Below are 13,495 nucleotides of genomic sequence, written 5' to 3'. Positions count from 1 at the left end.
TTGTTCTAAGGAAAATAACCCCAACCTATCCATATCTACCTGTCATCCATTTTCTGTTTAGAATTCTTGGCTAAAGGGAACATAGGAGCACCCATCTTGTGTTGAACTCCCCCTTATTAAATGTGGTATGTACAAGTCCTAACCTCGGGGATGTGTTCCAATACAGAGTTGACGTGGTCTTTGTGCCTCCAATGCCCTGTGATTTTCCCGTATTCGGCCATTGGCTGTCGAAAGCAACGCCCAGATATGTTTTTTTTTCTGGATGCTTACAGCTTCATGTTAGAGAGAGCTCACAAGCAGAAACTATGGACATAAGAAATAGGAGCAGGGGTGGGCTTGTCAATCCCTTGAGCTTGCTGCAGCATTCAAGAGGATCGTGATTGATCTTTTACCTCAACTCCACTTCCCCGTCCTATCTCTCGATTCCCTTAGTATTCAAAGATCCGTTGGCCCTGTCTTGAATATATTCGATGACTGAAAATCCACAGCTCCCTGGGACAGAAAATTTGAAAGATTCACCACTCTTTGAGTCAAGAAATTTCTCCTCAACTCAGTCCTAAATGGCTGACCCCTTCATCTTAGACTGTAACTTCCCGTTCTAGATTCCCAGCTAGGGGACACAACCTCCCTGCATCTTCCCTATTCCTTTACATGTTTCAATGAGATCAACTCTTATTCTACTGAACTCGAGGAAACATGGATCTAGCCCACTCTAGTTACCCCAGGAATCACCCTGGTGAGCCTTTGCATTCATTCTGAGGCAAGTATATCCTCCTGAGCTGGTCTATACTTCCCCATAATGGCTAGAAAGATGATGCGTAATGTAAATTCCGCCATCTATAACCTCCTTTGTATTTTTCTGCTTCTCTATGGATTTTACCAAGGTTTTTGATAAGTTCCCACACGGCACACTGATCAACAAAGTAAAAACCCTTGGGACTTAAGACAACTTGAATCCAAAATTGGCTTAGTGGCAGAAGGCAAAGGGTCATGGTTGAAGGGTGATTTTGTGACTGGAAGGTTGTTACCAATAGGGCTCAGTACTCAGCCCCTTGCTTTTTTTTTGGTAGTTTATGTTAATGGTTTTGACTCAAGTAGGGGACTTGATGACGAACTTTGCAGATGATACAAAAAAGTGGCCGTGAGGTTGACAGCGAGGGTGAAAGCTTTTGGCTGTGGGAAGATATAGATGAGCGAGGGCAGGAACGTGGAAAATGGAATTCAGTCTGGAGAAGTGTGAGCTAATGCATCTTTGGGAGGTGCATCAAGGCAAGGGAATACACAATAAATTGGAGGACACTGAGTAACGTGGAGGAACCTTGGAGTGTATGTCCACAAATCTTGAACGGTAGCATGCTGGGTCGATAAGGTGGTTAAGAAGGCACATGGCAAGCATTCCATTATCGGCTGAAACATAAAATATAAAAGCAAGAAGATCCTACTCTAACTGTTTACAACACTAGTTAGACCACAACTAGAGTATTGCATACAGTTCTGGTCACCACATAATCAGAAAGATGCAACTATACTGGAGAGGGTGCAGAGATGATGTACAGAGCACCTTGTCAGGACTGGAGAATTTTAGCCATGAGGAAAGATTGAATAGACCGAGGTTGTTTTCCTTGGATCAGAGAGGACCGAGGGGTAATGTAATTGAGGTGTATAAAATTATGTGGGGCCTAGGCAGAGTCAGTAGGGATGATCTATTGACTTTAGCAGAGGAATTGAGATCCTGGGGGCATAGATTTAAAGTATTCGGCGGAAGGATTAGAGGGGAGGTGAGAAAACATGTTTTCACCCAGAGGGTGGCGGGGAGCTGGAACTCGCTGCCTGAAAGGGTGATAGAGGCAGAAACCCTCATCACGCTTAAAAAGTCCTCGAACGTCCGCTTGTAGAGCCACGACCTCCTAGGCTATAAACCTACTGCAGGAAGGTGGGGATTAGCCTGGTTAGTACTTTGTTGACCAGCATGGACACGATGGGCTGAATGGCCTCCTGTGTTGTAAATGTTCTATGATTGTAAACAGAAAGTGCTGGAGTGAACTTGGCAGCATGTTCAGCATGAGTACGGAGAGCGGCCAATGTCTGCTCCAATCCATTCAGTGACTGTCCGAAACCTTGGTACATTCATGTAAAACTGTGACCAAATTGATGTCTTTGCTTCTCCTTTCTACAGCTTCCCGGTTGACCTGTTGAACGGAACAATTTTAAATGACAGTATGTGAATTGGGAGAAGCATAGTAGTGGAAATTGTAAGCAGTTGTCAGTTAAATTATCCTACATGGCCACTTCATAAATTTCAGCTCGGAGTAGTCTGCCCTGTAAACACCTTTCCGATCCTGAATTCTCAGTGATAAATGACTGTGGAGGCAGGCAGATATGATCAGGGCTATTTATTAGGCGACCCTAACTTGGGCCTTTTTCAGCTTTTATCTGATAAAACTTGTGCGTTGATTTGAAATGACAGAACAAGTTATTTCTATTCAACCAAAGCATGGGAATGTAGGAGCAGGAATAGGTCATTCAGCCCATCAAGCCCACTCTGCCATTCCATATGATCGTGACTTCCACTTCAATGCCTTTTCCCCCACACTATCCCCATATCCCTTTATGTCATTGGCATTTAGAAACCTGTCAATCTCTGCTTGAGACATACTCAGTGTCTGAGCATCCACAGCCCTCTGGGCTAGAGAATTCCAAAGATTCACAAATTGAGCACTTGTTGCTTGTGTCTTTACAGAGGCCATTGTGTGGGACGTAATTCTAGTTCAATGAATTTTAGACCGTTGTTGGGACCATGGTCAGTTCGATGTGTGGTTAAAGTCAAGATCATCGAGGGACTTTATAATACCACAAATCACAACAGTGACTTCCATAAAACAAGATTCTAACGTTTAGGGAATGCTGGAGGTAAAGGTGTCGACATGTACTTTTTTTCTGTTGAGTGTGAATGCTCCTGTTTTCTGGAGGAATTCACACTGTTGGCAGGCCACCCAACACATTATTTCCCAGGCACAGTGGGGGGAAATAAAATAAGCATCCAGAAAAGAGCTATGAAACTTAAATACTGTTTTGGCGAAGGTGATAATGGGACAGTCCAGGGAAAGTTGAGATAGCTTAAGTTATGGTATACAACATACGCTATAATTTCCTTGGGTAATAGTATATGCCATTAGTGCCACTTCCTGGCTGCTGGAAGCTCAAAGCTGAGATGGTGCAAGTAGCTGATCAGCGTGGCTGGTGCTTCTTGAGCCGTAATGCTGAAACCATCCCATTAAGACACCGAGATAAAAAGCAAAATACTGCGGCTGCTGGAAATCTGAAACAAAAACAAAAATACCTGGAAAAACTCAGCAGGTCTGACAGCATCTGCGGAGAGGAACACAGTTAACGTTTCGAGTCCATATGACTCTTCATTAGAACTAAGAAATATAGAAATGAGATGGAATATAAGCTGGTTTAAGGGGGGTGGTGGGACAGGTAGAGCTGGATAGAGGGCCAGTGATAGGTGGAGACAACAAAAAGATATCATAGACAAAAGAACAAAGAGGTGTTGACGGTGGTGATATTAGCTAAGAAATGTGCTAATGGGGACATTAAGGGTAGAAAGCAGGACGAGCAAGGTACAGATAGCCCGAGTGGGGCTGGGGTGAGGGGAAGGGATCAAAATAGGCTAAAAGGTTGAGATAAAACAATGGATGGAAATACATTTAAAAATAATGAAAATAGGTGGGAAAAGAAAAATCTATATAAATTATTGGAACGAAAAGGGGGGGATTGGAAAGGGGGTGGGGATGGAGGAGAGAGTTCATGGTCTAAAGTTGTTGAACTCAATATTCTGTCTGGAAGGCTGTAAAGTGCCTAGTCGGAAGATGAGGTGCTGTTCCTCCAGTTTGCGTTGAGCTTCACTGGAACAATGCAGCATGCCAAGGACGGACATGTGGGCATGAGAGCAGGGTGGAGTGTTGAAATGGCAAGCGACAGGGAGGTCTGGGTCATGCTTGCGGACAGACCAAAGGTGGGACACCAGCCTTTGTGTGTTTAGTAAAGCCCAAAGGTGCGATTCTCCGTCCCTCCGCGATCATGCTCAGTTATTGAAACAGTTGAGGCTCCTACTGCGTTGATGTCAGATCCACCAATTCAGCTTTCAAATGTTAAAAGAGGAAATGGCAACACACCGGTCAGCGCCTCATTAACTGTTTGGCTGCTTTATCAATTTAAGTCTGTTTAAAAGCAACCTGGAGGGATAGGTTTTGAGTCAAACTCTTGTCCCCGACCCGCATCATGAATGTGAAGCGCTGTAATGAACAGGGCCAGCGAGACAAATCATGGACCTTGGTGATTAGCACCGTCTGCATCGCCCTCTCCCAGGCCCTGGTAATGAACTGTTGTTCTTTTTCACTTCAGTGATGTAGAACCCCAAAGATGGGTTGCCCTTTTCAAGATGCACAAGATGGTCATTTCAGGAGAATACCTCTATATTAGCAGTTTGTATATAAAGAAAGTGTAGTTCCCCTTGTATAAGTTGGCTAGAATAGTGAACTCTTTTAAACTGTCTCTCCAATTTGTCTTTAAACGTATCAAAAATGTTTTACACACACTGCCTAACGAGATGGCCATGTTCACCCAGCAAGACCCCAAGTGCTACGGCAAGTGAGTGGCTACTTAACCTTAGCTTAGGAATTACTAGACACAAAAAGACCGAGGTCCAACTCCTTCACCTTCGACCATTCTGATAGTGGCATGGTGCAATGACAATGAAATTGTTGATTAATTATATCACCCAATCTCCATCAATTAGTCCACAACCGATACAAGCATGATTGAAAGACTTGTATAAACAGGGTGTAATATAATCACTAGTATTGTAGCCCAGAATAATACACTCTGTGATTATTGGGGAAGGAACTTTAGTCATGACATGGGAAGAATCCATTACTCCTTGCGTAGAGCACAGGGATCTTTTAACATTTACTGGAACGGGTGGATGCGTCTTTGGATTGATGCCCCATCCAAAGGTTGGTGCTTCTGGCAGTGCAGCACCCTCTCGGTGAGTACTGCAGTAAAGTTTTGGCCTGAATTGGGCGCTGGAGTGGAGCTAGAGCCAAAGCAGTTTGAACTCTTGAGGTGAGAAAGCTACCATTTTATCTCCATTTCACGGTTTAAAAATTCTAACACAACCCCACTGCTTCGTCACTTGGTAAGTTTGAGATCAAGGTCTCAAACTTGGGCTGAATGATATTACACCAGTATTGATGACACTCATGTTGGCAACTCTGACAGAAAGGGCAGTTCCTGCATGAGCTGGTGCCATGTTTGATGCCATTTTAGCAATTATGCAGACGGTAAGTTGTGATTGAGAAAATGTAAGACCATGTCAGTTGCTGTTTAGAATTGGATTGCTGATTAGTCTAGACATGAATCTGGATGAGAAATGAGGGCAGTTTAAAGATTCTGAAATGATTAGTTGTATCATTGTATCAGATGGAAGTTCTTTATAAAAAAGACCCTTTCCTACATGTATGGAAGTCCCATCAATAAGTGAATAAGGTTGATCTATCTCTTCCTCCCACCCCAGCAGTCCTGACATGCATCCTACATGCAGGCCACTTATGAACTACCTGTGCAGGTAGAGAGACCGATTCAGCTCAAAAACCAGGATTGGGACTCGCACCTTGCTGTAACGTATCTGTACTGTCCTTGGCTGTAACGTACTGTAATGCCCCTCGCTCGGACGCACCGCACCGCCCGCCCCTGGCTGCAGATCACCCCCTGGCTGCAGATCACCCCCTGGCTGCAGATCACCCCCTGGCTGCAGATCACCCCCTGGCTGCAGATCACCCCCTGGCTGCAGATCACCCCCTGGCTGCAGATCACCCCCTGGCTGCAGATCACCCCCTGGCTGCAGATCACCCCCTGGCTGCAGATCACCCCCTGTCTGAAGCAAGTTGCATATTGTTGAACACTTATTGCTGTACGGAACAGAGATGATGAAAGCAGAGATTTTAATTGTTGTGTCTATGGCACATTGAGCTCCTCAGAATGTATAATAGCACAAATCCAGAACTTGTCCACAAAGGTTATTTTATCCTTTTAGCAGTCTGGTTGCTTACAACTGCGTTTAAGTGATGAATGAGAAACTGCTTTTGATCCATTGGCATTTTGCAAGTTGGCCACAGTGCACGAGGAGCTCACCATGTAACACTGCCCATCGAACAGGAGTTGCATTTCAAGCATTTACTTGTGTGAAACACATTTTATTATCTCGTAAAGCACCGTGTTACGCAAGTGCAAAGATCACTAAATTTCTGTCCCAGACGCTGCAGCTAGGTCGTATTTCATGGGAGAGAAAAAAAAGAATGATTTGGGTAAGTTTCTCTTATTGTCCTGCAGTTTTGTTTTCCTTGTGTGGTTGGCATGGTGCCAGTGACCCAGCTGCTTCAGCATTGCCTTATCTCCGTGTATCTTCACTGAACTACAATTCAGCTTGGGAACTGAGGAGGAGGGGGAGGAGTGCTCAGACTGATTTGTCTTCTCACTCCCATGCACACCGTGTTCTTACACATGTTCCACGAAACGAAACTGCCGATGCTTCTTGAGAAGGACACAGCTGGCGTTTCTCTCTCTCTCAGGGCTCTATGCGTTGGCAGTGTGTTCACAGTGCGGAGAACTGAATAGATGTATTATCTCCGCTGATTGAATTACTCAATGTCATCTTAGTATTAATCTTCCCCCGAGCTGCTTCGTTTTAGCCTTTTTTTCAGTTTGATCTCTGTTTGTAGTACTCATTTTATTTTTGAAAATTTGTTTGATCAGTGTTCCACGTCAGCTTACCGATTGTTGACTCATGCACTAAAATGAGCTGCTTGGACCAGTCTTCATTAGCTCTGTACTGTGCAGTGTTTACAGCTGTTTTCCCCCCCCACACTACCTCCCCGCCCCACCCGACACCCCTGCCAAGTGGAACAAAAACACTTTCTCCAAGGGCATTTAAACACTGCTATAAGGAGGCCATTCGGCCGATCAAGTCACCGCTGGCCCTCTGTAGAGCAATCCAGTCCGTCCCATATCCCTGTTCTATCCCCATAACCCTGCAAGTTTAATTCCCTTAAGTGCCCCCACCCAGTTTCCTTTTGAAATCGTTGATCATTTCCACTCCGGTCACCATAACTAAAAGGATAAACTAACCATCAATCTTTGGGTTGCCACTATTGTACACTCTGAAGAAACCCCAGAACCGAGAATTAAGTCCCCTGCTTCCGTTACCTTTGATTCCTCATTGTGGAGACACTTGAGATTATTCAACCCCTTTCAGAGGGGAGTTGTGTTGCAGTTAGGGGAAAGACCACCCCAATTCCTGATCTCAACAGAACCTGTCTGCTCTTTCCTCTGTTATTTGGAGGTAGGTTCCATGCAGACTATGTATCAAAACTGCTGTGAGTGAGTTGGTGGGGGCAGAAGAGAGGAGAATATAGAGGAGTTCACTATTGGTCCTGAAGAATCCTGCTCCGGACACTATGAAGTAGGCTTCGTAGTCTTCAGTATGTAACAGCAAGTCTATTATAAGCTCATAACTATATACGTATATACCAGACCCTACTACAACGGCCCCTCTCCAAATTATTGAACATTATCTTCATTAGGGTCGGGAACTTCATTGTTGGAACACCCACTGGTAACTAACTGATGTCTCTCCTTTTCTACTCTGAAGGCGGTGGCTTATCCTGTGCCAGCATTCCCCCTGTGATACCCTGTCCAGGCAGAATCACCCCTGTGATACCCTGTCAAAGTAGGGTCACTCTCTGTGATACCCTGTCCAGGCAGAATCACCCCTGTGCTACCCTGTCCAGGTAGGGTCACTCCCTGTGCTACCCTGTCCAGGTAGGGTCACTCCCTGTGCTACCCTGTCCAGGTAGGGTCACTCCCTGTGCTACCCTGTCCAGGTAGGGTCACTCCCTCTGATACCCTGTCCAGGTAGGGTCACTCCCTCTGATACCCTGTCCAGGTAGGGTCACTCCCTCTGATACCCTGTCCAGGTAGGGTCACTCCCTCTGATACACTGTCCAGGTAGGGTCACTCCTCCTGTCTGAACGTCGGTACGTTTTCTCCCCAGGGAGGGGTAGAGCGACAGGAAGAAGGAGCATCACTTCTCAACAAACAGAACTGAAAACGATTGCAATACTTTTACCTTTGTTGTGTTAGTAATCCTCCAGCTATTCCTCTCTCCCTTTGCACTGATGAGTAGAAACAGTTAGGGCTGATTGGGGCAGTGAGAGGGCCACATTGAGCAACTGGGGCCCCGCTGCATTTGCAGTGCATTATTTGAGTACATTTTTATCTATTATTTTGGAACAATCTTCTTTGGAGGGGAGTGGTTGTGAATGGGCGTTGAGTGAAATAATTAAGGCACACTGAGCCAGTATCGGCCGGGTCAGTGGTCACTCACTTGGTAAGATGATGCCTCTGAGCCACAAGGATTCAGGTTTAAGACAAAAATCAAGGCTGACACTCCAGTGCGGTACTGAGGGAGTGCTGCCTCCTGGAGGCGCTGTCTTTTGGATGAGATGCTAAACTGAGACCCCACTTGCTCGGGTGGATGGAAAAGATCCCATAGTCACTATTTGGAAGAAGATCAGGGAGTTCTACCTGGTGGCCTGATCAATACTTTTCACTAAATCAGCATCACAAGAATCAGAATATCTAGATTTTTCAAAATTCATTAACAGGGTGTGGGCTTCACTGGCTGGGCCAGCATTTATTGCCCATCCCTAATTGCCCTTGAGAAGGTGATGGTGAGCAGCCTTCTTGAGCCACTGCAGTCCATGTGGTGTAGGTGCACCCACAGTGCTGTTAGGGAGGGAGTTCCAGGATTTTGACCCAGCGACAGTGAAGGAACGGCGATATATTTCCAAGTCAGGGTGGTGAGTGGCTTGGAGAGGAACTTCCAGGTGGTGGTGTTCCCATGTGTCTGCTGCCCCTGTCCTTCTAGATGGTGGTGGTCGTGGGTTTGGAAGATGCTGTCGAAGGAGCCTTGGTGAGTTGCTGCAGTGCATCTTGTCGATGGTACACACTGCTGCTACTGTGCGTCAGTGGTGGAGCGAGTGAATGTTTGTGGATGTGGTGCCAATCAAGCGGGCTGCTTTGTCCTGGATGGTGTCCAGCTTCTTGAATGTTGTTGGAGCTGCACTCACCCAGGCATTACTGTTTGTGGGAGCTTGCTGTGTGCAAATTGGCTGCCGTGTTTGCTCCAACACTGCAGTGACTACACTTCAAAGGTACTTCATTAGCTGAAGTGGGCTTTGAGATGCCCCGAGGTCATGAAAGGTGCTATATAAATGCAGGTCGTTCTTTATTTGGGACTACAGTGATAGAATAGAAGGGAAATCCTAAATTGAAGGATACTGAAGAGGGGAAATGACAGGCTGCCTTGTGAATGAGATGTAAACAATTGTTGACAGAATTGATTCAGTTCTGAATTCCATCTTCGTTGGCTATTTACTTCCAAGTTATTTTTAGCAGTGAAGTGTTTAAAAGAATTTCATGCCATTTTTAAAAAATAATTCCCTTCCATGCGGCGCTAGGTCTTTTGACGCAGCTCTAGAATTCCTGCTACATAGAAAGAAATAATGTGCATTTATACAGTGCCTTTCACAACCTCAGAACACCCTAAAGTAGAATGGGACATTACGATGTAGTCACTGTTGCACTGTAGAGAAAACCACAGCCAATTTGCACACAGCAAGCTCCCACACAGGACGTGATAATGAGCAGATAATCTGTTTTATTTGTTGGTTGAGGGATAAATGATGACCAGGACATTGTGGGAACCCCCCCCAAAACCCGGCCTCACCTTCTGTAAAATAGTTCATCCGAGAGGGCAGGCTAGAAGCTCGACTTAACGTCCATTTGAAAGATGGCACCTCTGACCATGCAGGCACTCCCTCAGTACTGCATCGACAATACCTGCATGGATTGTGTGTTTGGGTATCTAGAGTGGGAATTGACCCCACAGCCCGCTGATGCCAAGGTGAATGTGCTACCACTGAGCCAAGTCTCACACCTTTGGAGTCCGTATTTCATCTGCCGACCCCACGCGTTGCCTGGCTCCTGCAGTACTGTAGCACTTCCGCAAGGTGAACGGTACATGTTAAATGCAGGAATGTCGGAAGTATGTCACCAAGTATCCTGAATGGGGAAAAAGCCAAGGAGTAGGACTAACTGGATTGCTCTTGGAAAGAGCTGGCACAGACTCGATGGGTCAAGTGGCCTCCTCAAGTGTACTGCGTGATTCTATAATTCTACAAATACCATTGAGGAACTAAAAAGACATAATTTGTAATACTCAAGACGGTTTCATTATATCCTGGTGCAGTGCAATCTCTCTAATTCAGTTGCAATGGTGCCCACAATGGATGCCACACGTGCTCAGTTGATTGAAAGCCTTGTGTGGTAATTATGTTGTTGCCATTGGCCTTCCCCGGCAGCAGGTTACTGATGCTGTTCTTTCTGGAACAGCCTGAGGGGGCTGGTTCAAAAGGTGTTTCTCTCCTCCAAAAGCAGCAGAACTTGAGCTAACGGGAGTATGAAGGTCCTTTGTGTGCCCCTTTACTCCCACTCAAATTAGTAACTAACCCTAAGTGTTTGACAGATTTTTTACATTTCAACCTTGTGGCATCGATAGAAATGTGTAATGCTGGAATGAAAATTGTCTCCTGATCTGCAGCCCAAAAGATACAATTAACAGATTAGTTTCATCCTGGAGGTTTATTACTAGCGGTGTTCTCCCAAGGAATTGGGTCTGAAACCAGCTACCATCTTCATCAATGACCTGAGCACTGTTGTTGGCAGCTAATGTGAAAATCTGTGCAAGGGTGAAGAGTGTATAGGAGCGCAGTCAAACGCAAAGAGGTTTAGTTATGCAAGGGGGGGGTGTGGTGTGCCACTTAATGACAAAGGGTATTTAATTTCGATAAATAATCATGCATGTTGGTCGGGCCACACAATATATATGTTTCCTTTGTAGGGAACAATACTGAGAGAGGTTGAGAGGGGAAAAGATCTTAGTGCGCATGACTCATGACCAGCGTAGAGAAACTGTAGCCAAAGCTGCCTGTATTAGGTTATTGGATTCTGTGAATGGAGCTTTTCAGTATAAATTAAAGGACACCATTTTGACATTGTACAAGTTACTTAATGATCCCCACGATGTTGTGGGTGATATATTAACTCGGGGAAGGGCCAAGAGGAGAGCGACAAGAATGATTCCTAGCTTAAAGAGCCTCAGCCACTCAGGCTCAAGGACCTTGCTGTGTTTCCAGGGAAGAAGCAGACTTAGAGGTGACCCTTATTGAGGCCTATAAAATAAAGTGCTGGGTAGTGCCTCTATTGGCAGATTATTCCGGTTTAAAAGGTTGAGGAGGACCAGAAGAGTTTAAACTGCGTGAGTGCAGGAGTCGGCTGAATGTTAGGCCGCCCTTTTCCCAGAGAGCGGCGAGTCTCTGGAATGTGCTGCCGGCTGGTGTGATGGACCTCAACTCTCTCAATCCCTTTGATCTGCCCCTTGCTCGTCCTGCTTTCTACCCTTAATGCCCCCATTAGCACATCCTTTAGCTAATATCACCACCGTCAACACCCCTTTGTCCTTTTGTTTATGACATCTTTGGCCCCCACCTATCACTGGCCCTCTATCCAGCTCTACCTGTCCCACCCCCCTTCTACCAGCTTATATTTCATCTCATTTCTATATTTTTTAGTTCTGATGAAGAGTCATACGGACTCGAAATGTCAACTGTATCCCTCTCCGCAGATGCTGTCAGACCTGCTGAGTTTTTCCAGCTTTTTTTGGTTTTGCCCTTTGAGAGGGAGTTGGGCTGATTCACAACGGAGACAGAGGCTGCCCCGTGGAGGTCAGTGTCTTTATACATTAACATTTGGTCCGTGTGTATCTCCCAGACTGCTTTCAATCACTTGAGGAATTTTCCAGAGCCTCTTTCGTTCGTTAGCCTTGGATTTTTTTTCTCTCTCTCTTTGTTGCCTCTCCCAGGAGACTAAGCGGCTGCAGGGAGTGGGGAGGAAATATTTTAAGTCACGACGCTCCAGACATTGAGTGTGATGAGGCTGGATGGATCGGTTGGCCTTTCCCTGCCCATCTATTTGTTTTTTTTGTATCTCATTTACAGCTTCTGAATTTTTCCCTTTTCTATTGTCCACAGGCCTTGTTAAAACTGGACTGCCAGGGTTTGGTCGCCAGGCTCATCCAGGATTTTGTACTGCTCACCACTGCGGTCGAAGTGGCCCCGAGATGGAGAGAACTCGCCGAGAAACTGGCCAAAGTTTCCAGGCAACAAATGGAAGCTTATGAAGGCCCCCACAGGGACAAGAACGGGGCCATCGAAAATGAGGTGAGGTTATTCGGCCTGTGCCAGTTTCGCACAGCCCAGGTCAGCGCGCGCACAATCTGGAGCTGGGGTTTGTAGCACTGTATCAATCCACATCCCGTCTTAATCGCTGTTGTAGGTCCAAATGTCTGTTCCTGGTAGAGCGTTTTATGCTCAAACAATCTACATCTTTCTCTTTAAATCGTCTAACCTCATCCTGTGAACCGTCTTAGCTGCATATTGTTTAATTATCAAATCGTCAGTGGAAATATTGTCTTTTAATTTGGTTCATTAAAAACCCTTTTATAATTTATCTCCAATGCTCTGACCAGTTGTCTTCCCAGAATCACTGTTTCCTCCACATTTAAACAAGCTCTCCCTAATTTGGCATTTTCAGCAGTTTTCAGGACAGTGTTGCCTCTCCCCAACTCCAGATGATAGAATGGTTGCAACTCGGGAGGAGGCCATTTGGCCCGTCGTGTATATGCTAGCTCCTTGCAAGAGCGACACAGCTAGTTGCCCTCCCCTGCCCTTTCCCTGTAGCCTGCGGATTGTATAATCATCTGAAGAGAAACAATCTCCTTTTGAAAGCCAGGATCGAACCTACCTCCGCTACAGTCCGACAGAGCATACCAGACCCTAACCAGTCTCTGTGTAATAAAGCTTTTCCTCATCTTGCCATTGATTCTTTCACCATTCACCTGAAATTAGTGCCCTCTGGTTCTTGACACTTCCGTCAACGGGAGCAGTTCCTCCCCACTTGTTTTGTCCCTTTATGGTTTTGAGCACCTCTGTCAAACTTCTCAATCTTCTCTCCTGTAAGGAGAACAGCCCCAGCTTCTCCAATCCATCCGCATAACTGAAGTTCCTCATCCCTAGAACCAGTCTCGTGAATCTTTTCTGCAGCCTCTTAAAGTCCGGACTCAGAATTGCATACGATACTCCAGTTGAGGCCAAGTGATTTATAAAAAGTTCATCATACATTCCTTGCTTTTCTTCTCACTGCTTCCATGTACAATGCTCAAGATCCCATTTTCACTGCCTGGTCTGCCATCTTCGATGATTTGTGTGCGTATACTCCCAGTTTACTCTGCTCCTAGAATTTCACCCTTCCGCTT

The 13,495-nt window shown here is 45.7% G+C and overlaps 1 protein-coding gene across 1 annotated transcript in view; it reads left to right on the top strand.

Moving 5' to 3' along the window:
- Window positions 1-13,495, top strand: part of LOC144672856 (SH3 domain-binding protein 4-like) — a 39,597-nt gene that overhangs the window by 20,013 nt on the left and 6,089 nt on the right. Inside the window, exon 3 of the mRNA XM_078534840.1 lies at window positions 12,213-12,401. Coding sequence (XP_078390966.1) covers window positions 12,213-12,401 — 189 coding nt within the window. The remainder of the gene's footprint in view (window positions 1-12,212; window positions 12,402-13,495) is intronic.

The sequence above is a fragment of the Cetorhinus maximus genome, unplaced genomic scaffold (assembly GCF_964194155.1).
Source record: "Cetorhinus maximus unplaced genomic scaffold, sCetMax3.hap1.1 HAP1_SCAFFOLD_123, whole genome shotgun sequence".
Taxonomy (NCBI): Eukaryota; Metazoa; Chordata; class Chondrichthyes; order Lamniformes; family Cetorhinidae; genus Cetorhinus; species Cetorhinus maximus.
Note: the sequence above shows the minus strand (reverse complement) of the source record. Positions and strands in the feature narration are given on the sequence as shown.